At 32.8% G+C, this 24051-nt stretch overlaps 2 protein-coding genes across 10 annotated transcripts in view; both read right to left on the bottom strand.

Annotated features, from left to right (window-relative positions):
- LOC128675434 (transcription factor hamlet-like) overlaps positions 1–24051 on the bottom strand; it is a 108955-nt gene that overhangs the window by 66581 nt on the left and 18323 nt on the right. The gene's annotated exons all lie outside the window — the stretch shown is intronic.
- Positions 15375–19357, bottom strand: Ttc1 (Tetratricopeptide repeat domain 1). Of its 9 annotated transcripts, none has more exons than XM_053754852.1 (3): positions 19307–19357; positions 17119–17343; positions 15375–16413 (listed from the first exon to the last, which is right to left on the bottom strand). In XM_053754852.1, the coding sequence occupies exon 3, from the start codon at positions 16252–16254 to the stop codon at positions 15433–15435; it is 822 nt and encodes a 273-aa protein (XP_053610827.1). In that variant the 5' UTR covers positions 16255–16413; positions 17119–17343; positions 19307–19357; the 3' UTR covers positions 15375–15432. The 9 variants fall into 9 exon arrangements, with proteins under 9 accessions (XP_053610827.1, XP_053610825.1, XP_053610831.1 ...); XM_053754850.1 differs by having other exon boundaries at positions 17242–17343; XM_053754856.2 differs by having other exon boundaries at positions 15375–16362; positions 17242–17343.

The raw sequence follows: 24051 nt of genomic DNA, 5'->3' as shown, positions 1-24051 counted from the left end.
GAATCCATGAAGAATCTATGAGAATTTTCAAAAATTCACTGTCCAAATCGTCGTTTGTTCTAAAATATTTAGAACCAAAAGGAATAAGCCAAGGAAACAATTTCTTTATAGAATCGATTCTCGGTTTATGATTCTCGGTTTATAGCTAGATCATCGCGTGCGCAGGTGATAGTGTTGAGAGTGCTGTGATTCACAGGCACCGCGCTTTATATCGTTGACCAATTGGAAACTATATTTCTTCATTTAATTAAATTGTCTATTAGTAAAGTAATTTACATATAAATTTATAAATATATAGTGTTAAAAAATTAGTGGGAAGGTTTTTCCCCGCTGTGGGACATGATATAGCTACTTAAAAAAACGGTAATTTTTTAAGTAGTTATATCATATCCACAGCTGGGAAAAACCTTCCCACTATTTTTTTAACGCTATATATTTATGATAACTTAACCAGTTAGCCATAGGGCTAACTGGTACTAAGTACATCAGGCAGAATTGTCTAGAAGTTTATTTATCTATCAGATGACAGAATGATATTCTAGCAGAAAGTGAAGCAGGCCCTTAATCTGTTAAAAGATAGATATCAAAGTGACTCTGACGAGATTTGTTTATTTTACTTTTAAGGCATGAAACTCTGATAACTGTATACCAATTTACCTTCCATTTAAGAATACTTGTGTAGAGAAAGTAATTAAGAACAGGGCCCTCTCACAAAAATATCTCATAAAAACAATATATTGGCAAAATCACTCCGATACAATTTCAAAACAAATGATGATGCGTGATTACGTCACAAGATGGATGCCGCGATGGCGCGCGCCCGCTCAGAATGTTCTACCGAAACAAAGCTTGTTGCGGGTCCATTAGATTTGATAATGGACACACGGACAGGTTGGTCCGAGCTGTTTGGTAGTGGCACGTGCCAACTAAGTAGTTACAAGTTGAGTAGCGAAAAGCTGAAGTCTGGATATATTTTACTATGTTACTGGATATTTTTATGCCTGTGTAAAGAATACAATGTATAAATTATTGTTTATCCGAAAAGTGACGCCATTTGTTCTCACTGTCAAACAAGTTCCATATAACTTTTGTTTTTGTTATCTGAAAAAAGAGTTCACTTTATGGCAACTACCTACCTTATTACAGTTAAGCCGATTTTTGCTATTGGATAACCTAACCTAAGCATTCTTAGTAACTTAATTTGCTACATGCACAATATTTGACTTTTTCTTACACACAAGTAAGTGTACTTATACATATTTATAAAGTTCTTATTAAGATGCCTTTAGGCGACTTGAATAAAATCTGACACCAGTGTTAGCAATACTCTCCATGTCATTTTAATTTGTGTTTGAGCACACTCATATATTAGACATCAACGCATAGTGCATATTTAACCGTCAAATTTGACGTTAACACTTAGACAAAATGGCGTACTTTGCGTTTTTCTGCGCACGTTAATAGATTCACAGAGTAGTCCGTTTTCAACCAAGGTAGTATTTTGTCTTTATTGTTTTTATTGTTTTGTACATTGAAACTATAATTTTAGTGTCTTAATAAATCAATTAAATATACAGATATTGAAGGCAATAAAATATTAAAAAATAATAAATTATTATTATTTTTTGTAAAAATTTATTTATTTCTGTATGTAGTATCATACATTACATCTAATACAATAGTCGATGATTCCGATACATAAAGCGTAGAAGCGGCAGATTAATCGCAGTCGAAGATTGATGTGACAACCTGATATGATATAGGTCAAGGAGCCCCATGAGGTAACCGAACCTTTCAATAAATGCCCATACAAAGGTTAATAGACACACCAATCTTTTTAGGTTAGTGTGCCAAAGATCAATTAGACTGGTTCTAATTTTGGAAATCGAATATGCTATAAAAATTTATTGTTAAGTTATTCAATGTTGCATTTTGAATAATATTGTTATTAATTTTTTGATTATGAATAAATTGTTTTATAAGTCAAATTAATAATATATATTTATATATATTCCATATAATGAGATGTTAAATATATTCCATATATATATAGAAGGTTTATATGAATCCTAGATGTAATAGATACTTGAGGAGCTTTAGTTAAGTTGCGAGAATATAGGAACGTACTACTAAAACGTGAATTTGACACATTACAACTAGCTGTGCCCCGGCTTTGCTCCCTTGGGAATTTTGGGATAAAAAGTACCCTTCGTGTTATTCCAGGTTATATTCTACCTGTGTGTAAAATTTCATAATAATCGGTCCAGTAGATTTTACGTGAAAGACTAACAAACATACATTCTTACAAACATTCTTCATTTTTTCATTTATAATAAGTACTAGTAGGATTATCAAAAAAATAAATTAAAGTCATTTTCTGGTTATGCATATTTTCTGTAGAATAAATTGATACTTCCAACTAGGACAGAATATAACAATAGTATTCCACTTTTATAATTATCAATGATCGGCCTCGCGACAGTTGTATGTATTTGTTACATATCATGACGACTGCAATATGACATTGCGCAACTCACTGCTTTATTGGATCGGCACACGTGCAATCATACTCTGTAGTCACGATCGGGTCAGATATAACTAGGCAGATGTTAAGTAGTTATTAAATTTTAAATTTTAAATTTCTCTAACATTTGTTACCACAACATACCTACCTACTTGTACTTAACACTTTAATAGTATAGTAGTATTTTGTGTCTAGTTTAATGTTCGCATATGCAATTAGTACTGGCTACTAACAAAGAAAAAGAATAAAACAAACACTTAAAAATTATCTGCCATAATCGGTTATTTAAAAACGCAAAATTAATATATACTCACAAAAAAGTATTTGTCATTTCTCGTGTTATTGCCGAAATGTATTCAGAACGTTTACGAGTGATGCGGTATAAAAATATATATTTTTATAAAGAGAAGGGTCCTTAAGATGCGGGCTTTTGATTTTTTATAACTTTCGAAAGTGACGTTATGCAAGTGATCGCTTTTACGACACGGGTTTATGCAGGACCGCTGTTTGATGGTTTTTTGGATAATAATAAATTTATCTTAAGTGTGATGCATATATATTGATATGATGTCCATACATAACATATTAGATTTCACATCTCATATGTTAAAACTAATGTTATGTCGGAGAGAGGGGACAAGTTAAATACTCGGATGCTGAGATTACACTGAACTTTATTGGCTCAAGTAAGGAGCTAATATTATGGACGAAGCCATATGTTATGAAGCCATAAGAATATGTTATGTTGTTGCTCTTTACACTAGAATATCAGAGGGGCGAAGTCTATTATCAGTCGTAAGAGTATGTACCATAAAAGAGATGGCGGCAGACATTGACAAAAATATATGGGCCTTGTCCATGATTTTTAAATTTATTATTATTTTAATGTTACATACATGTACTTGTCAGTTGGCTGAAATAAACTTGTTTTATTTTTTATTAATAACATTCTGCCCTGGATCGATATTTACTAAAGAAAAATAAGCGAGGTTGAAAGGAAGAATTATACAATAATCAGTAAAACAATTTGAAAATTATCCTACAATATCGGTATCTAGAGTAGAAGTAAGAAGAAAGTGCAATTTTCATACGGATTTTGAAATTCGATTCTATTTTTAAAAACCAGAATTTTAAAAAATAATATAGTATACGCAACCAAGTATAACATTAAAAGTATAATACAATCAAAAATAGCGGAATCTTGTGACGAATATTGCGAATTTCACAGAAAATTCGTTAGTCATAGCAATTAGGCCATTTTTTCCCTGCACTTGTGAAGTTATAAGGAAATGATACTGTGTCGCCGCATGACGTCGAGAGTCATCGCAAGTTTATTGCCGACTGCAGGAGTACGGATAGCATATCTATTTTGGAATAAATTAAATTGAAGTCGTAAATCAATCGGACTCAGGGATCTGAAGTTGAAATTATGATAAGTAATAATAATTTATTTTTTCTAGCTCTATCGCGCTTAAAATTATGAGGTATTATTTATAAGTTACATTATACAGCTTACTAAGTCATTGTTAAAATGCAACGATATTTTGAGATTTTGATACTACTGAACGACATGAAAAAAAAAACCTTTTTGTTTCCTTGTTTCACGAAATTATATTACATATAGATTATTATCCTTTTGATATTGGAAGAACGTAATTTGTAAGCAAAACGATAAAAAAGCACTCCGCTTAAAACAGCAATTTAGCAAGTTTTTGACAGAATATCACCACGTAATATTAAACCCTTTTAATGCGTCCACATCTTTGCTGATAACAATCACTTAACACTTCACCTTATTTACTGTAATTAAGCCTGAATACCGTAAAGTCTGGGAAATAAAATGTATTTTTATTTTTCTGTTGGTACACGCTGACATTTTGACACGATGCGGCCACTGCTAATGTTTTTGCTTATTGTCCAGTAGCATTAAGCTTGTAAAAATATACAGCGGACTGTACCGAGGAGTTATTCAGCAATGCGTTGGGCTAAACATTATAAGCAATTTAAATTATGAAGGATTTATAAATTATTTAGGCGAAGAAAATGTTACTACAAAGAGACGTTGCATTTATTTTACTATTTTGGTAGAGGAATCAATTGACATTTGATACGAAAAAAATTAAATATGATATTAAAAAGAGATCATCATCATCATCATATCGAGTCTGTTATTGCTAACACTGGTGTCAGATTTTTTCAAGTCGCCTAAAGGCATGTGACATGACTATAGAATGACATATCCGGATCCGGACTGCACAAATGTGTAAGCCCTGTTCAATGTTAGTATTTTGTAGCTTTGACAATAAAACGATAAAAATAAAATAAGAAATTTGACGTAGAAAAAGGGCTAGTTGAAGTCTTTTGTGAATATAGCTTATGATTTTGAATAAAAATCGATCTGTGTGGAATTGTAATGCTTCAGAATGAACCTTCTGAACCAGTTTTTGTTCAGCCACAGCGGTGACTAATTTAATTGTCATTGTGTAACCCAGTGAGCCGCTCACGACGTGCGAATAAAAATGAAATATAAATGTGTATGGAAATTATGCCTTTTTTATTATGTGGGTTGGAAATTATTACTTTTGTCTCGAGATGATTTTGTGCTTGATTTTTTTATCTCTGTAATCTACATTACATGATATGGAGAAAATCTTAATAAGATGATTAGTCTTTTCTGTTTCATCACTACCGGGTAACATCTACTTGAATGACCACCAAAAAACAGTGTTCCGCAAACGACACCTGTTTCCTCATTTTTCTTCCATGACTTCGACAAGTGGTGGTAACGAGGTGATAAAAATAATTACACTGAAAAAATTAAATAAATTGGTTGATAATAACTTACGGGATATATGATTATTGTTCATATGTATGTGTACAGACAGCGCGCAGGTTAAGTTAACGAAAACTTGACTGGTGCAAACTTACCCTGTGAGTAGTTATCGGAACTTCTGCAAATTTGTGTCAACATAGGTATCATAGGTACTTTTAAGGAAATGTTTAAGTACGATTTAAATAAACTAATACTAATATATTTTTGTTGTGATATCGTGCTACCACGTCGATACTATATCATAGCCACAAATCATAAAGGGATACAAATTATTCATGCACATAATAAGGAGGCGAGAATCGTGATCCCTTTCCTCGGCTACTCGTTACTGGTATTATGTGGAATATCGATAGCGATGTTATGAAATCGATTACGTTTCATATTTAAATATAGTCGTTTATGATTAACTTGTTACAGGTGAAATTTACTGAAATGGTTCATTTATTGTGGTCAATGAAAACACATCGAATAGGAGACATATCGTTGTCCGCATAAAGTTGCTGTATCAATATGAAAATAAATCGACGAGATTTCCTTCCTTTTGACAAAAATATAGCCAAATAGTATATGTACAGTAGTTTTCATAGTCTTTAAATGACTTGAAGTAATTCTTAGTGTTAGCAGTAACACACTCGATAAGAAAGAGATGACGTGACGTGCTGTCGATTGTACTTAAATTTTGACATTGCATGGAATAATTGCTTCCACGACTTGCTCAATAGGGTTGACACATTCTCCAAAGCAATAAAACATAACAAATTATATAGTCGCGTGCGCAGGGGTGTGCTAATTATTGCATTACATTTTATATTTCCGTATGTAATAAGTGAAATTTTATGTGCTTGCAGATGGCAGAGATAAAATTATGTAACCAAATAGACATCTGTTTGGTTTGGATATGAAGGTTTATGATATGTAATTACGATTTTTATCTAAATGTGACTTTAACATGGAAGTAAATACTTCAATTATATGAGACTACTTAGTAGTTAAATGAGTACATTAATACCAATTTGCCATTTTAAATTTTCTCTGGATTTTTCTTCTCTATGATACTCAGGTCTATTCCTATTATTGCACCATGTTCCTATTATTTACGCTCTTTTCATTTTCTTCTTCATAGTCGTATTCCTCATAGCTGAGAGTCGTGGTATGAAATACACACAACAACTTTCTTGGCATTATTAATGGAGTGCAATTGTCTTCTCCATTTCACACACAAGTTAATAAGAATCAACCAGTGTGCAGGTTTCCTCACGATGTTTTCCTTCACCGGAAGCAAGTAGTGGACGATGAAAACTTCTATACATGAGTCAGATTGGTATACAAACTCATGTGGCACGAGTCGAACCTGGGACCTTTCGATCCACAGATCGGGCGTCTTAACCATTACACCACCACCGCTTCGTTTTTTCATTTTATTTTTTATTTTACTTATCATAATTATAAGACAGTAATAAGAAGAAATCATTATATTTTGTAAAATATTACTTGAAGTCCTATGACCGATGTCAAATAGTATCTATAAAAATAATACATCTGTCTCTGTCGCTCTCATTTCGAGTGTTTCGGTTCATCCCTCAAGTTACATTTTCCATAATATAGATGTATGTTTTCTAAGCATTTTATCAAAATTACACACCTATATGAAATGAGAATAGCTAAAATTATTTCACAAATTTGAGAAAATATTTATCAAAAGCGGCAACAAAATTTTTACATATAATTACAAAGCGAGAAAGATCACATTAAAATAAAACATAAATGGCACTTTGTCGTTGACCTTAGGCCTATAAGTGAGGAAGTGCATTAAAGTCATCCTTGGACTGGCAAACCCATCTTCTGTATCATACGGAGACTGGCTGTCAAATTAGATGACGAAGCTTATACAGGACGATTCCTTCTTGAATCCACAAATCTTATAAGTAGATAGATAAACGGACTTATAAGTTACAATAAGGTATTTAAAGATCAAGCGCAAAGGCGGACTAATCGCAAAATATATGTACCTAGGTATATAAGTGAGTGGTAGAATAAAAATATATTTTCTCCTACTGTATAAATTGGCCGTTCAGATGATTGAGGCGAATATTTTCTTCCATGACTTTATTACTTTAGAAAATTTTCATTCTCATTCATAAAGATTAGAGATTATTTTATTTGTGTTCAAGGTATCAATAAATCGTTTTTTACAAGTAGTTAAATATACCTACAAAATACTCACTTTAATGCATACTATTAATTGCATCAAGAAACTTGTTTAAAATGCGCATTTATTATTTTTTGGTAGGAAGTAGAATATGTGTTACCTACCCATGTATCTCATTATTATCATTTTTTATGTAGAAATGATCAATTACTAAATAATACATGATCAATCTTTATTATCATAATTTTAAGTAAAATACTTATGAGGTATTAATAAAAATAACATCATAAAAGAAACAGATTACTTACGTTATCTATTTCTGTATTTGTCAGTGCATGCTCATCTCCTCACACATCAGGCTGGACTGGTCGGGCTTCCTATATACACAGGATATTGCTCCATATTCACCATTCATTTATTTAATGGCTTTCGGCCATGATTTGCATTGCGAAACTTGCCAGAAAAAATGTTTGTCGATTATCGATTGTATTGTTTCCTGCACTCGATTATTCATAACATGTCTATCCAATAGAGACTCAAAAAAATTTACTAAAATAAATATAATGTAATATACTTATAATAATGTTACAGCTAGACATTAGTATTTAACATACTAATCTTTGATTGTTAACATGAGATGTTTCAAATGTGCCGACGAATAAAAATACTCCAATACAAAATCGACTTTAAAATATAGTTCATAAGATGTTATTTAAAAATATTGTTGTGTTAAAAATCGTGCTTACGGTAGCCGAAATCAAGGGTCATAGAGATCAGACGTGATCGAAAACTGATATCAAAGATGTTACAAGAGTGATGTACGCGTGAATAAGATATTACCTTTGGTGGCGCAAGAGCAATGCGCTGTTGAAGAATTTGGTAATGATTTAGGCCGGTATAAACGTAATTTTTATTGAAAACGAACTTCGTCCTCTGTCCTCTTCGTTTCCAGTAAACATTTCGGGATAAAAACGTACTCTAAGTGCTAGTTCAGGTAATATTCTATCCGTGTCCCAAATTACATCGATATGAACAAAATATTTACTTCCGTCAAACTAATATATATTTTATTATGCAAAATTTTAATCCTTTCAGTCCCTGGATGTAACAATGTAAATTGTTATAATTAGATTTAGATAAGATCCTACCCATAATGACAATAAAAGCATAAATCAATGGATGTAACGGTGAATCATGTACCGTCTATAAGTGAGAGAGTTTCAGATTTTTTTATTGAAACCCAAAAAGTGAAACCAAGTTTTGATTATCCACTTGATGTGACATCAAACGAACCATTAAAGCAAGGTAATGTCAACCCTAACCTTAAAAACTGTACGCCACAGTAAAACAGTGTACAACAAACTGCAGATCACAGTGTAAACACGGCATTGTAGATATTATTACTTCCGGTGTACAGTTCTCAGTGTGTTAATTTTATATTCAGTTGTTTGTACAATAAATTTATGAGACTCTCTGATCTTGCCGCCGCAAATTCGAGACTCTTAGCTCTTTTTGGGTCCAATTAAGCGTGTAAAATATCGTGGCCCCCAAAACGGTGTCTGGGTTCATCAAAATTTCAACGTTTTTTGTCCGCTATGATACGGCAGTAAAATTTTTGAAATGTAATCAGTTTTATGCACAAGTGCAATATGGGACTTTTAAACTTTGTTATTCTTTACTACCTACATAGGTACAACTATATTTTCATAATTATAATATAGTAGGTACTTTTTTGAATACCTACTTAACTATTTTGAAGTTTTTAAACAAACAAACGTGAACTGCTTAACGAACTGTTTTTCAAAGAATATAGAGGAAACATATTTTAAACTAATTTATGTTTATTTTAAGAGCCAAGAAAGATCTTATTGTTCTTCCTTATTCCTCTTCACCCAATTATTTATAATTAACACCCACAAGATCGGGCCCATCTTTGCAAATTTAAAATAAATTTCTTGGAATATTACTGCGAAATTGGCAACATTATTGTGGAGTAGGCGGTGTTGCCCTATAAAGAATTTAAAGTACGTAAGAAGATATTGTTGCGTAGGTCAGTAATAGGTTGATTATTTATCAGTATTGCCTTCGATGTAATAAAATCTTGTTCACTGTGCTTTTTTCTTAATGCAAAATTTTAAAGTAGGTACTTACATATTATCTATATATACTTAAGAGATGATGAAATGCAACATCTTATTGCCTCGATAAGTCAGTAAGCCCATACGCCCATGGTCAGTGCACTTATCGTGTTTCATTTGTTTAATAAACATTTCAAATAAAATGAATACCTTTTGAATAAATATATTAACGACATGGCTAAGACCAGATTACTGTTGTTATGGGGCACTTTGTATTATACTTTGTATTATACTATATAGGTCAGGTACTTAGGTACCTGACCTATATTACAAACCTATTAAGTACCTAATATATACCTACTACAACTTTCATTGCCATTTCATTTAAATCCTTACTCTTTCCATACCAATACTACTTATGCGAAAGTCTGTCTGTTCCGCTTTCACGGCTAAGTAGCTGGATCGTTTTTGATGTTTGGTATGCAGTAGTTAAACATTTTTTTCAAAAACCAACCCCCAAATGACTATGATGGGGGTGAAAGTTTGTATGAAAGTCAGAGAAATTCACGCAGTCGATGCCGCGGACAAAAGCTTGTTTATTATAAATACAATTTAAATAAAGCACGTACCTATCGGTATTAACTTATTATATCTATATACTTACCGTTCTTATACTTAATCAGACAGGCCGGAGACATCGGACGATCCAAAGCCCCGTGCGAAGTGACAGTTGCCTCAATCCACAATCGTAACCATAAATATAATCTTACAGACCTTATTTTCGAACAAGTAGAGTCTAAAATGAATGTGTCAATGTGTCAAAGCTAAGATTGTCGAGAACATGTCTCATCTCAAATGGATCAGAGCATCTTGAGCCCGTGAGAATTAATTTCGTGGTGTAACGACCTTCATAATCTGGTGTTATTATGGTGGGAAAATTGGACAAAAGTAACATAATCTGGCGCGGTTGTTTAGTTTACTACATCTTGATTAAGATATTGTTGATTACATCTTAAATTTTAACACTTTGGTGAGAAAACTTTTTTGATTTAATTATGAAGTCAACATCGTGATAGATACCTCGTTCCTCGTATTTGTATACCTAGGCCGTTGTTAAAATATATTAAAATTTTGTATTTTACTTGGGCTTCATTTTAAGTAGGTTTAATTCATCGCATCGCAACGCATGACAAACGCATCTCTGAATGAAAACGTCCGATCGAAACAAATGCAGAGCTACGTAAGCGTCTCCATACAATAAGTATGCCTGACCACGACTGTTCTCTCATGAGCATACAAAGAAGAATAATCTTCGTCGCTGAATATTCAGATGACAATCAGCCACATTCCAAAGAAAAAAGAATTTATTGCCCAGGTAAAAAAGCACTTGAAATTAAACTGTTTCAACACAGCTTTAAAGAACCTAATGATTAATGTAATAAATATGTAATATATCCGCCTAATTGATTTAATTACGGGAAGACAAACAGACGAGACCACCCGCGGGCCTTGCCGGCATCACGTTACAAATGTTACAATATACGTCGGTACTTCCTTCTAAAAAACGGTACGTCTTGATTTTGTTGTCCAATCGACTGGAGGAAACTGTAGGCATTTTAATGGAGCAGTACGAGTACAACGGTGTTTATTAATATTTATGACGCAGATACGGAGATGTCGTTTAATTAGACAACGTTGAAGTAGCATACATTTATATATTTAGCCCATAAACAGTCACAATTGCATATAGGTTAGGTATACGACTTAATATATATACTGTATGTCTGTGCATACGACAATAACTTGACCCTAGCGCTAGGTACCCTAAATAATTACAGCAGATCTTAATAATCTATGTGATTTTTTTTAGGATGTCTCGTGGAAGTTTTTTTTTGCACTAATATCAAACTACTTTAACTAATTAGTTAATCGGTTTTCTCTGCACTATTAACCTCAAAATAACGGGGCATAACATGTATTAAAAGCAATTTTATGTACTTTTCATGAAATTAGGTATTTGGCCGTAGGAGCACATTTTACTTATGAACCCGGCGGTTAAATTTGGGGAGATTGTTTAAATTATCATATTTAGAACATTTTGACTTACTTACCTATAAGTCGAGAACCGACGAGGCCGAATTCCCCACGAAATAATAGCAGCCAAGCTCAGCGCTACCTAGCTGACTTTGGTAGCTGCTACACAACCTGTAGTAGGTAGGTACTGGCATTGACTTAGCAAAAACACTAGATCACACAATGTTAGATACCGCGATAAACGAATTGAATTTGGGGTTTAAATGTTATCTGATGATATCTAACCCGACTTAATGGTATTATATTGTTGTCTAAGTATGTTGTTAAAGCTAACGGTTTTGTTGACTTGTGCTAACTCTGCCAGTCACTAACATAGGATGATGATGTCGTGCCATGGTTTTTGGTTTAACATTTATAGAGCTATACTCAAGTGGTGTTTACTTGAACTAAAATTGATTATTCAACATTTTGTAGTTGTTCATAATTTAAGAAACTGTACCTAATTTAGGTAGGTACCTAGAACTATCCCAGAATAGTTCACTTTTAGGACAACGTTATATTCATACCGCCTTCACTCCCACAGCTGAATACAATATCGATTTAACTCCGAACCTGTTATTAATTTTACTATCAACATAAATATTGATAAAGGACACCACTATATTCACATTTAGGGCTGCCATATAATTGTGTTTGTCTGGCTATAAGTAAGTACATCTGGCTTAAACCACGCCCTGAAAGTAGGCTGGGCACGGCGCATGCGCTTAGATCGTGTTTAAAGTTAAGAGTATAAGTATGAAAGAAAACATATTCACTGGACATGGATTATACATAAATTATTTTTTGGCGTGTGGTCCCGCCCTAGAATATGAAGGAACATTCTATAAATTAAACCACCTAAATACCTACTAGCATACCCTAAACTGAAAGATAAAATAAACGTAAGTTTACAATACTACTTACAGTTTTTAATGTCAAATGGACTGTTACACTGAGACAAAAATAATAAGGGTGAGTTAAAGTCAACGTCAAGTTAAGCCACCCTAAGAAAGTTAGTAGGTACCTAGATACCGAAGAAAACTATAAAGGTATATAGTTATTAGTAATCACGATGTCCTAGAATAGTTATTTTATTTAATAATACTTAGTCTGTAGAAAGATTCTTAAGACAACTACGGGTAAGAAAGCTAGTACCTACCTAATGTCATCCAGTTATGGCATCTGTCTATGATACTACGATATTATTAATACAAAAAGCCGGCGTATCAGCTTTTCACTCACCTTATACAGAGCGTCACAATCCGACCGCAATCTGGTGGTGATGGATATGTAGGTAGTACCCTGGATACTTGGTTATGTATTTCAATGTCGTAAAAGTCCGGAGAGGTACTCAGTGAATCTCCGGAATCTGGTAATGTCAATATGACAAGAGAATTTTTACAAGCTTTTATTTAGTTCCATCTGTCCCTGTCTATCTGTGTAATGTAATCAAATCTTGCATGAGTACAATTCCGCTTGTCTTATAGAGTTGAAAAGGATTGGGAAAAAGTTACATTTTCAGAAAATTTTCACATTTCTTCAGTTGTCATAGAACCTTTCAAAGATTTTCGAACGCTATATTATTATTTTGTCACATAGAATAACAACAGATAATATTACATTCTAAAATTAAGGACGAAATACTTTTTTCTATTATTCTTCTATTTATCATTGATGTTAACTGGACTGTACAAGTGCCTATGTAATCTATTCATTACCTTCAAGTTAGTCTCTTCTGTCGCAAAAAATGTTTATTTTAAGAAACTAGTCTGATGACTGATTTATGAGCATTCAATCATGTTTTAAAGCGAGTCGGCCGTATCCCATTGTTCTTCTTAATAAATGAACCGCACGTCATCTAATATTTGAACGTAAATATATGCAGCATTTTTTCTGCTACTGATAGATAGATCAAGGTATAATGAGAGTTAAAATATTATATACGTCTGCAATATTACTTATATAACGGTGTGGTGCAAAGATAAATTAGAAGTATTTTATAATTAGACAATGCTTCATTTTTGGCTTTTTGTTCCGTCTTTCATCTCATTAATAAATTTATTCGACCGAACAATAAAAAAGATACCAAATAAATTAGGCATATACTCATATTAACAGGTACAAAATAGTGCAAAAATCTTGTAAGCAATGAAGGCGAACAATAAGAGCTAAACAGTGCAACACTTTTTGTAAATACTCAATGAAGAATTTTACGTGGTTACGTAAAGCTCAACCTATCTTAGCCTAAAATTCTTAATGTTTAAGATCAGATAAAGTGTAACAGTTATTCATTGAAAGTGAACTTGCTCCTGCCACAGACGTCATAGCAGGCCGTTGGGCAAGCAAGAGTTATAATTACTAAAGAATGTTGCAACGTCGTGTCGTTAGGATCAATATCAGTGTAACAAAGACGCTGATCGATTTTTGTGACTCATCAAGGCCCGAGGTGAAGGCAACCGCTATCCCTTGACCGCTCCCTGTAACCTTGCTTTCGACGCGAGATAAAATCCGACGTGATTGGGCCGATGAAATCTACGCGTGTTCTCCTCCAATTGACTTGCAAGATGTTCACATTTCAGGCTCCTAGTTGAGCATTAAATTAAACGTATTATGAAACAACCTCGCTCTTTTATTCGCTTGTCAAAGTCGACACAATCTGTTCGATCGATTGAGACGAAACTATCGAGAGATTTAATCATGTCGTTTCAAGGTCAAGTCCTGAAGGGATTGAGGGTAATAGCTGACTAATATCTACTTAATCGATTGCCATCGATCCATTAGGATGATATGTCGCATCTCTTTTGCATATTTCGGACGGATGGGAGAGCTGTGTAATCTCAAAAACGATCGTTCAGATGTGATATTTTAAATCGTCAATTTTTTTGTTGTTTTGAACCTTATGACTAATTACATAAAGTTTATTTGAATATTTTAAGACGTACCTACCCATAAGCACAAGATGTACGGCGCACGCGAATTGATGGTATCCGAATTGCCTGAGGGGCGTTACGAAAACCACTTACCTATCACACTAACAGATGCCATCGAAGCGTACGTATTATTTTGGCTACTCCATATTCCAATTATAATTTCAAGTCGTATTTCTTTTCGTTAGTACGAAGATTATATGTTTCCTGTAGCTTAGATGAACTTCTAAATTTATTTGGTTTTCTTTAAATGATAGGTCTGTAATTGCAATTTTACGAGTAACATGTTCCAAAGAAGATCTCAATCCCAGCGGAAATAGTTTAAATACGCAAATTTATTGCTTCATAAGTTAGCTGTAAAACCATTGTAAAACCAATAATTTTATTCGACTAGTGAAGTATTAATATAATGAAATCGACTTGTTTGAATATCAACAGCATTTCTTTTAGACTATAAATTATAGTTATATTTGGAATATTACTTACCAATATATCTTCGAACAACAATAAGACTAGTCAGAGCGCCGGTACTTAGCGTCATTATAATTTGGTATCCTGTCTCATTCACACATTATGAAAAGCCTTACGAACAATAGTTCTCAAAGATTGATGTTATGTTTCTACCACTCATGTTGTCTCTCTTCTTTGGTTTCCTTGATAAGGCAATAAATCCTGTACCTATTTGCATGTCCCTCATTTACTTATAACTATTATTTCATATAAACAGATACGGAATGTTCGGAAAGATCAAAAGACCATTGGTAAATAGAGTCTTAAATAAAACAAGGAATAAAATAAGGTATATATCTGTATTTCAATATTAAATTTTACAGTGGGCATATACTAATTTACTGCTTAAAATTAATTTTGTAACCCTTCGATTCAGCGTCCTGTTCTAATTGAAAATTATCAGTTGACAAGCCAAACGGTCTCAACAACATGTTTCCCAAATCCTTGAGTTTACCTAACATTTCAGTTTTAAGTTTTTCGTTTTTAGCTTCAATAAGCGGTGGAAGGCGGGTAATAGCTTTCAGTGCCTCTTTGTGAGAAGGGTCTAATTCTAACATCTTTTTGAAATCTGCAAGACTTTCATCTAACTTATCTGAAGCTTCGTATGATTGTGCGCGTCTGTAATATGCTTTGAAGTACTTATCATCAAGTTCTATAGCTTTAGTGCAGTCTTTAGCAGCACTGCTGTATTTCTGCTGGGCCATTTTTGCGGCACTTCGATTGCAATACAGAAACGAGCGGAGTTGCGAAAACTGAAGTGGACAGATTTTGAGAGCTTCTGTATATTTTTCTATACTTCGATCATAATCTTTCACTTTATATGATTCATTACCAGCTACCTTCAACTGCTCAGCAATGATCCTTCGTTCCTGCTTTTGATCATCTGTGAGGTCCACTTCAGCATCTTTGAGAGATTCCTCATCTATCGAATCGGTGTCACTCTCCGTTTTGTCTCTGTCTAATTCTTCTTCTTTGGATGGTAAATCTGAGATTCCCCCAACCCCACTACTAGATGGAATGTCTTCAGGACTGTCAGGATTCACTAAGAATTCAGTCTCATCCTGAGTATTCACATTATTTTCCAAATCTTTAGTCAACTCGTCGATAATCTTGGAAGATTCTTCATCAGAAGCCCGAGTGTTTTTCAATCGTTCTGACATCTTGATGAATTTAAGGTAATATAAATTTTACTGACTTCGTATGAAGATATTTTTACACTTGTAAATTTTCAAAGTCTATTAAGCCTATACACCAGAACGTCCAAAACACTTTTTTAAAGATAATCATAGATAACACCAGATTTTATATCATTCTAAATTCTAGAAATATAAAATCTGCTGTTAGAGTATATCAGTGTGACTTGTAATCGTAAGTAGACAAACAAATTTATAAATATCTTTTGACATCTATGTATCATAATCTTTAAAATTAAAAGCCTTATGGCCTATCTCATCGACGCACCGTTACCTTCAGATATCACCTAAATGCTTAGGGATAAAAACTTATTAAAAAAACAAGGAAAATACAAATTAATAGTAAATAAGACAATGGAAAGTGGTTCACTTTCCTGCCCACATTCACTTACTAATAGATTGTAGTTGAAATAATATTTGATGTTCTAGAAAATTAAAATGCAAATGACAAAAATAAAAAAATCGGAAACCTGAATTAGTGATAATTATAAATATTAGCACACTCTATGAGAAAGGAAGAAAAGTGGGCGAAATGAGTAATAAAGTTATAATTAAATTGATAAAATGTTGTAAATAGAATCTATGGTAGCATAAGTCTTACGTATTTATTAATAGTTTATAGATCAAACATTTTAAAAATTAATTACATTGCATTTGTATTTAAAATAATTTAATTTGGCAATATATGTCTTGTGAATGTGAGGAAAAATAGTCTCATAATTTAAAAATATAATCTAGTCTATGGTGAAATTAGTCAAATTTTAAGTATTTCTATTGAAACCTGAACGGGTTCGATGAAAACAACCATTAGGAAATTTAGTGACACACTACCTCCTAAAGGTCTAAAGTTTTTAAATGCGAAACTGTTAAAGTATACACACAGAACAATTTAAAATTGACAGAATTTTTCAATGTTGGAAAATATATTTTTTTAGTTCGAGTTACTCTACTCACGATTAAAAGTCCCAAATCCACACTGAATTCCTCTAGGTGCAAGCAGTCACTAATTTATTCACTTCACTATAAAGTTTCCACACGATTTTCGACCTTGCACACCTGCGGAAATAAAAGAACTATCTGTAGCATTAAATAATAAATCAAAATCACTATGTATTCAGCACTTAAGAAACAATAGTGAGTTTTAACAGCACTTTGGGTAGATAATCTTAGGCAAAAATTGCAAATTAACTTTTCATAGAAAGTCTTTACAACTCAGTTTGATGATATTAAATTTAAATTTAAATACATATACCTATATCTATGTGGACTTTATGTCCCTTGCCTCAATTAAAATAATGTTTCTTATTACTTTGTATTACTACATATTACTTTGTACAGTTAACTGCAAGTTATGAACCCCTATGCCACGACAATAATGCCCAATTTGCAATAACTTTAAATGTAATGTTGCCTGTACATATTATACAATAAATACTAAAGGTATGCCATAAATGACAAAAGAATGCTATTTCAATATGCACTTTATCCATCATCCATAAGGAAGGCGTGCCCCAACAGAGGACAAAATGACTATGATGATGAAAACAAATTGAACATGTTAATAACAATAACTGAATATGTTCATAAACATGTTAATAAATATAAGAAAATATTTCTTTATATTGAACCTGTACTTTTTATAGCATAGTTTATGAAATAAATATGTAATTGAGTATATATTTTTACTTAATAATATGAATGTTTAACCTCAATCTAGCTAGATGGGGAGCAAATATGAAATTCACATGTAGGTAAGGGTGCGAGACATGGCCAATGAGATAATACACACTATACACTTGCCAGCTGCACATTGGTGGTCTTGAACGAGCTGGGCTGGCTCAATTAAGAAGCCTTTCCTTACTCCTTATACATAAAGAAGCCTAAACTGTCCTCACGGAAAGTAAGTAGTGTTGGTACCACAATTGTGAGGATATGGATGTCTGTTACATCCATATCCATACAGAGATATTAGCTATTCTCCAAGTCCATAACTTAGACCAAGAAAAAAAACTTTGCTTGCTAATGGAGTGAAGTCCATGAGTGTGTGTTATTTGGTTATGTGTTTCTGTACTATAAAATAATCTCCCTTGTTTATCCTAACACCACTCAATATCCAAGAAGTATTTAATAGTCAAAATTGAATTAAATTTAAATAGTTAAAGTAGGTTATAAGTAACAATTAGATCATAGCGACTAATATTGTTAATGTATTGTTCTATAAATTAATACTAATCATTTTGATCATTCACCAAAGGAACCACATAACCTTACTTTTTAAGTGAATCCTTGACACTAAGGTTTTGAGATTCAGAACAAATTGTTATAATCATTTTGTTATTTATTATCTTTCTTTTCAGTATAATATGCCAATATTAATTTACTGAGGTAAAAAGTGAAAGATAAATCTGTTATGACTTGCTTTAACATAACATAATCATAAAGATGGCATATTTTATTACACGAAGTTTCAACTGTTTCAGCTTGATGTGAATTGGTTAAATGGTGGACCTAACAGAGGTTCTACCGATTTTTGGTCTGATCAATGCAGTTCTCTTTTTTAGGAGCAGCATGAGTTTTACTCAATAGGCCCTTCAATCTGGTGTGAACCAAAGAGGTATCACATTATTATAGTTTATTGCGGAATACAAGTAAGTATGACTAGCTGCTGCTATGACCAGTTTGTGTTGGCGGGACCACAATTTGTGAACACACTTTATGACAAAGGCGTGGAGTCGTATAGGAAATTGTGCTTATTGCGTTTTGGATTATTTTCACATAGGTACCTACCTACTGTGGTTACCTAGTTCGTGGCAATGATGGTATTCGCCAAGGAATCCACGACGACCAAAGCTGCGCCGTGAATCATGCGCGTTCCGAATGTGGACTTGGACTTTACTTAATAAATAACTTCGAACGCCAGTTATCAGTCAACTTCTCCATATTTGCTGGAGTTTATTTAAGAAAAAATAAGAAACTTTATTGTATAAATCCCAGCAAATATCTATATTTTAATACTTACATTTGCAAAATTCACTCACGATCTCAGATTTTGTTTTGACTTCTGTCAAACAAACGTCAATGTCAGATTTCATACTTCAAACATTTTATTGCGTTTTGTTATAGCTTCGAACTTTTTTGTTTGTTATTATTATTATATATAAATAAATAAAAACTTACTTACTAATTTCTTGTTAGTTTTTGGTGGCTAGAAGACCAGAACATCCGCATTGGACATCTGGAGATGAAGTCCATTTGGATAGGTACCACTTAGGTACCTATTTAAATAAATTGTAATTATACATATAAAACTGTAGAATGCCTATAATATTGTTCCGAAGTGCAGCTATCGGTATAAGTTTTATGCAATAAGGCGGTTCATTTTAAGTTTTTATAATTATTTTCCTTCTTCTTCTTTCTTTATAGTTAGGGTAGGTACAGGTATAGTCTCCCTCTAATTACATTACATACTAGCGGGCCGTCCCGGCTTTGCTCATGTAAAAACAATAAAATATACATCTACCTAAAATATACATAACCTTCCTCGGAAACCACTCTATCTATTGGTGAATACCGCATGAAAATCCGTGTTTTACATTTTTGAGTTTAGTAGAACAAATAGACAGACAGACGCGGCAGAGGTCTTTGTCTTATAAAATGTTAGGATTAGAGTTTGAGTAATTGGAAATTAATTAGGAAGTAAGCGAAATACCGCCCATAAAAAAGATCAACAAATCATCACCGATCATCACGTGTTCAAAACAATATCGAGGACGAAAACTGTTGAGAAACGGTTTCAAAGCGTACAATTAATACAATAAGGCTCTGTTTTGGTTTCCCACATGCATATCAGCCTGAGATCTGTATCGTTATATGTAACAATAAGATCATTATTGTTAGTGATGATTGTGTATTCTTTATTTCAAGGTGATGTTTTGATGGTATAATTGGTTTGAGAGCACCCATCGTTAATCTTTTGCTCCAGAACTGTAATTAATTTTTGTTCAATTTAGTTTTTAAACAGTTGCTAAAGAGTAATTGCTTTATAGCGCAAGCATTTAAAATGGTTTATGTTTTCTTTTGTGTAGGTCATATAAGATTACAAGTAAGTAGAGCAAAGTTGAGATTTGGTGATTATGTCGTAAAAATAATGTTTTAGGACTTGATTTTGTAAATTTTGAATTAAAGAATAGAAATTGTTTTTGAGATAATTTTTAAAGTACCTAAGTAGAAATTACTTAACTAAGTACTTACATACATATCTTTTATAGATATTATAGTATTACATAATATGATCGGTAGCTATTTAAACTGTGGGTACCTAATAATGATTTTAATGACTAATATAGTTCTTTTTCATCTTTTATAGTAAGCAACTGACCATAAAACTGCTTCTAAACCGATTTTGATACTAGGTTTAGCGAGGAAAAAATCGATTTAGAAGTATTTTAAGAAACCGAAATAGTTATTAATTGTTAGTAATATTCTCAATTGACCGATAGTAGAACCGTTTACATAGCAAGGCGCCATTATGTTGCACCTAACTGCACCCACAATTATAGGCTGTTATTTGGTGCAGGGGACACACCCAGACTCGTTAGTGACTAGCCTTGTGCCACGTTTGAACGGATTTTAATATTGATGGGTAGTTGTCGTCGACTTGTTGGTCATCAAGGTAAGCCCAAGACGGAGATTTTTGGGTTGGCTTATTTTACGTTATACTGATCGTAAATTAACTTTAATATTTTTAGTTGGTTTTTATAGGTGATACCTAAGTGTCTTAAATGCTTTGGGTATACTAAAATTTTGTATCTAATTGGTTATATCAGAAATAAATAAATAATTTATTATGAGTGTTATGGCTACACAAACATTGAATTTATAAATCCATTAAAGTTTAAGTATAGAATACTCAAACGTGTCCTTTTTAAAAATTGAGATTATTAAAGTGTCTTTGATAAACTGTAGCAATATTGAGAAATATGTGCTATTTGTTTACTAAAAATATGTTTAATCCAGTAGTTTTACCGGTTGGTTTCGATGAATTTTGCTCAGACACAGTATCTGTACCTTCTTCAGGAGTAACATTTTCTAAGTAAGTATATCGCGGACATAGTCGCTCATCTCACAAGCAAGTAGGTGTTTAGTATTAGTAATACAAGCTCAAGTACTAGCACGCGTGCAAACGCTCCTGTCACTAACTCCAATACTGTCCTAAGCCTGCATTGCGACAGAGTGCCTACTCATTGTATGTAAAGCGAGTACTTCATCTTTCACGGGCCTCGTGTTGGATTTATTAGCCTCCTCCCCAGCGACTGATACCCGCTATCTAACGCCTGATTGAATTAAAGCCTGCCTGTCATGTCACTCGCCTATTTATAACGTGTCCCATAAAATTTGGCCCGTTTTGGCCGTATCTTCTCATTTCATGACTGGCTATGACTACATAGGTATAATTTAAGAGTCAGGTTATAATTTCACTAGTTAGTAGGCACAGATCCTATAGGTATACAACATAACAATTTGCATTTAGAAATTACTCGTCGTCTTTTATGTTACACGTATCAATATATCCTCTCCTTGTCCTAACTGACTAATTTGCAGGGTTTTATGACTTGGAGAATGATTTAGTTTTTCTAGTAGGTATTTAGTTACGAATCTGACAGATTTTAGAAGGTTTCTAAAGTGGAACGAAACGTTCAGGAGTTCAGGAGTAACAAAGGCATTTTTTTTATTGTTTTTTGAAGAACCGAGCGAAGCCATGACAGGCCACTAGTATCATGTAAATAGGTTGGAAGTTGGAATAAACTAAATATAAGTTTTATGGGCCACAATATGAATAGATAATTCAGGCTTTTCTATGGTGATAACTAAATATGTATTATGATGTCAAGGAATATATATATGTAATACCTATATACTTACCTACGCTTTCAACATCTGTTGATTTGATTATCTAATCATAATAAAAATTGAGCCTATGTTAATCCTGAAGGTTTCGTCTGTCTCTGTACCTAATGTCATCGTAATAGGTCCAGTAGTTTAGGAGGGTATTCAATACAAACAAAAAAAAATACAAATCTTTTCTCTTTATAATATTAGCATAGATTTCAATTTTATAAACAACTAGCGGCCCGCCCCGGATTCGCTCTGGTAAAACCATAATAAACAGTAGGTATCCTGCATATTAATATTACAAAGAGAAAAATCTTTTCTCTATGGATAATATTGCCCTGTGGTTTTGCTTCCATTCTAGATAGTTTGTAAACTATTCCTTGAATGTGTCTATTCCGAGCAATAATATTATTCAAATCAGAACTGTGATTAATTTATACAAATTTTTCATGTTATTTACTTGTTCAGATAGACTGGTTAATGTTAAGTGGTAAGTATTATTCCTTATATGATACTAGGTTTTACGCTTAGTTTTTAATCGATGTTCTATCATTTAAATCTAAAAGTAAGTAGAGCAAAAAGTTACATGACAACACAGGTACGTATAATTAATCAATCAGTTTTATCAAAGGTTATGGAAACTTCTAAATTCTATGTTAAATAATGACATAACTTATACTTTCGAAGTTTATTGGTTAGATTTGATTTTATCATGAGCATATGTATAAATGGATGACGTAACCTCATTTCATCGCATCTGGTAAAAAATCGGAGCTGAAAATTATATGGAGTTTTGATTGAAATTTAACAACCCTCATAACACTTGCCATCGACCTATCCACCCTTATTATTTTATCTTCTATTATATTATCTTCATATTTATATTATCTTCACACCTTAACAAATTTTGCTATAAACCACTGGGGATTACGTGCTTTACATAAATTATATTCGTTATCTTAATTTTTACACTCTGTAATTTCTATTTGGTTATAAGCTCCTTGGCTAACAATGGATGCGCACGCGCTTGAAGCGACTCCCCAAGGCGTGAAGTGACCTCTGACCTCTGCCTCGACACGTGCCTCGCCTCTGATTGGTGATCATTTTGTAACAGTTAATCTTCTATTATGGGATCTCTTATAAACAATGATATTATGACAGCACTATGTTTTTTCGTCGGGAATCTGTAGTAGTTAGGGTTTTTTGCCCATTAACTATTTAGAAATGGTTCTAAGTTTTACTGTAGTACTTAGTACAAACTAAACTCATGGCCGACATGGCGAAAAAATGAGGAGTTACGAAAGAAAACTTAAGTCATATGATTAGCAGATAGTTAAGTATATTTATTTAGACAATATTTTCCAATAAACACAGGTAAAAATTCTAGGTGAAAACAGGTGAAAAATTGAAAATAAGAACAAATGAGCCAATTCCTAAAGGATCTAAGGTATATCTTGTAACACTCATTGTCCAAAGTTGTTCAATAAGTTGATTAATAATTTATAATTCATATAATTTTATGTTAAAGGTTACTTGGTACCTTATCTATTGTCGTGCGTTTGCCAAAACATTTTAATAATATCAAGACATTTATTGAACCGAGTGCATTATGTTTGCTGTTGCGTGACCTGTTGTAAAGCTTCGACCATACTGGGCCAGGAAATAAATGGAAACATTTGTTATCAATCAAACAAAAATATCTGTGCAAATTAGGTATAAGGTTTTATCTTATTAAATAAAAAAAAGATCAGTAAAGACTTTGTGTTTGGAATTTACATTTATTTAGAGTTAGTAAACAAAAGGCTTTCAAATGTTCGATTGTCTATGATCAATCTGTGTTCTTAGGCTTTAGTAGAAGGAAATGCAATCACG

The sequence above is a fragment of the Plodia interpunctella genome, chromosome 14 (assembly GCF_027563975.2).
Source record: "Plodia interpunctella isolate USDA-ARS_2022_Savannah chromosome 14, ilPloInte3.2, whole genome shotgun sequence".
In the NCBI taxonomy this organism is placed as follows: domain Eukaryota; kingdom Metazoa; phylum Arthropoda; class Insecta; order Lepidoptera; family Pyralidae; genus Plodia; species Plodia interpunctella.
The sequence above is the reverse complement of the archived record's forward strand: the minus strand, read 5'-3'. Positions and strand labels throughout refer to the sequence as shown.

What these genes read in the sequence shown, in the direction of transcription:
- Ttc1 (XM_053754852.1), bottom strand. Translation starts at nt 16,254, where the DNA reads ATGTCAGAACGATTGAAAAACACTCGGGCTTCTGATGAAGAATCTTCC.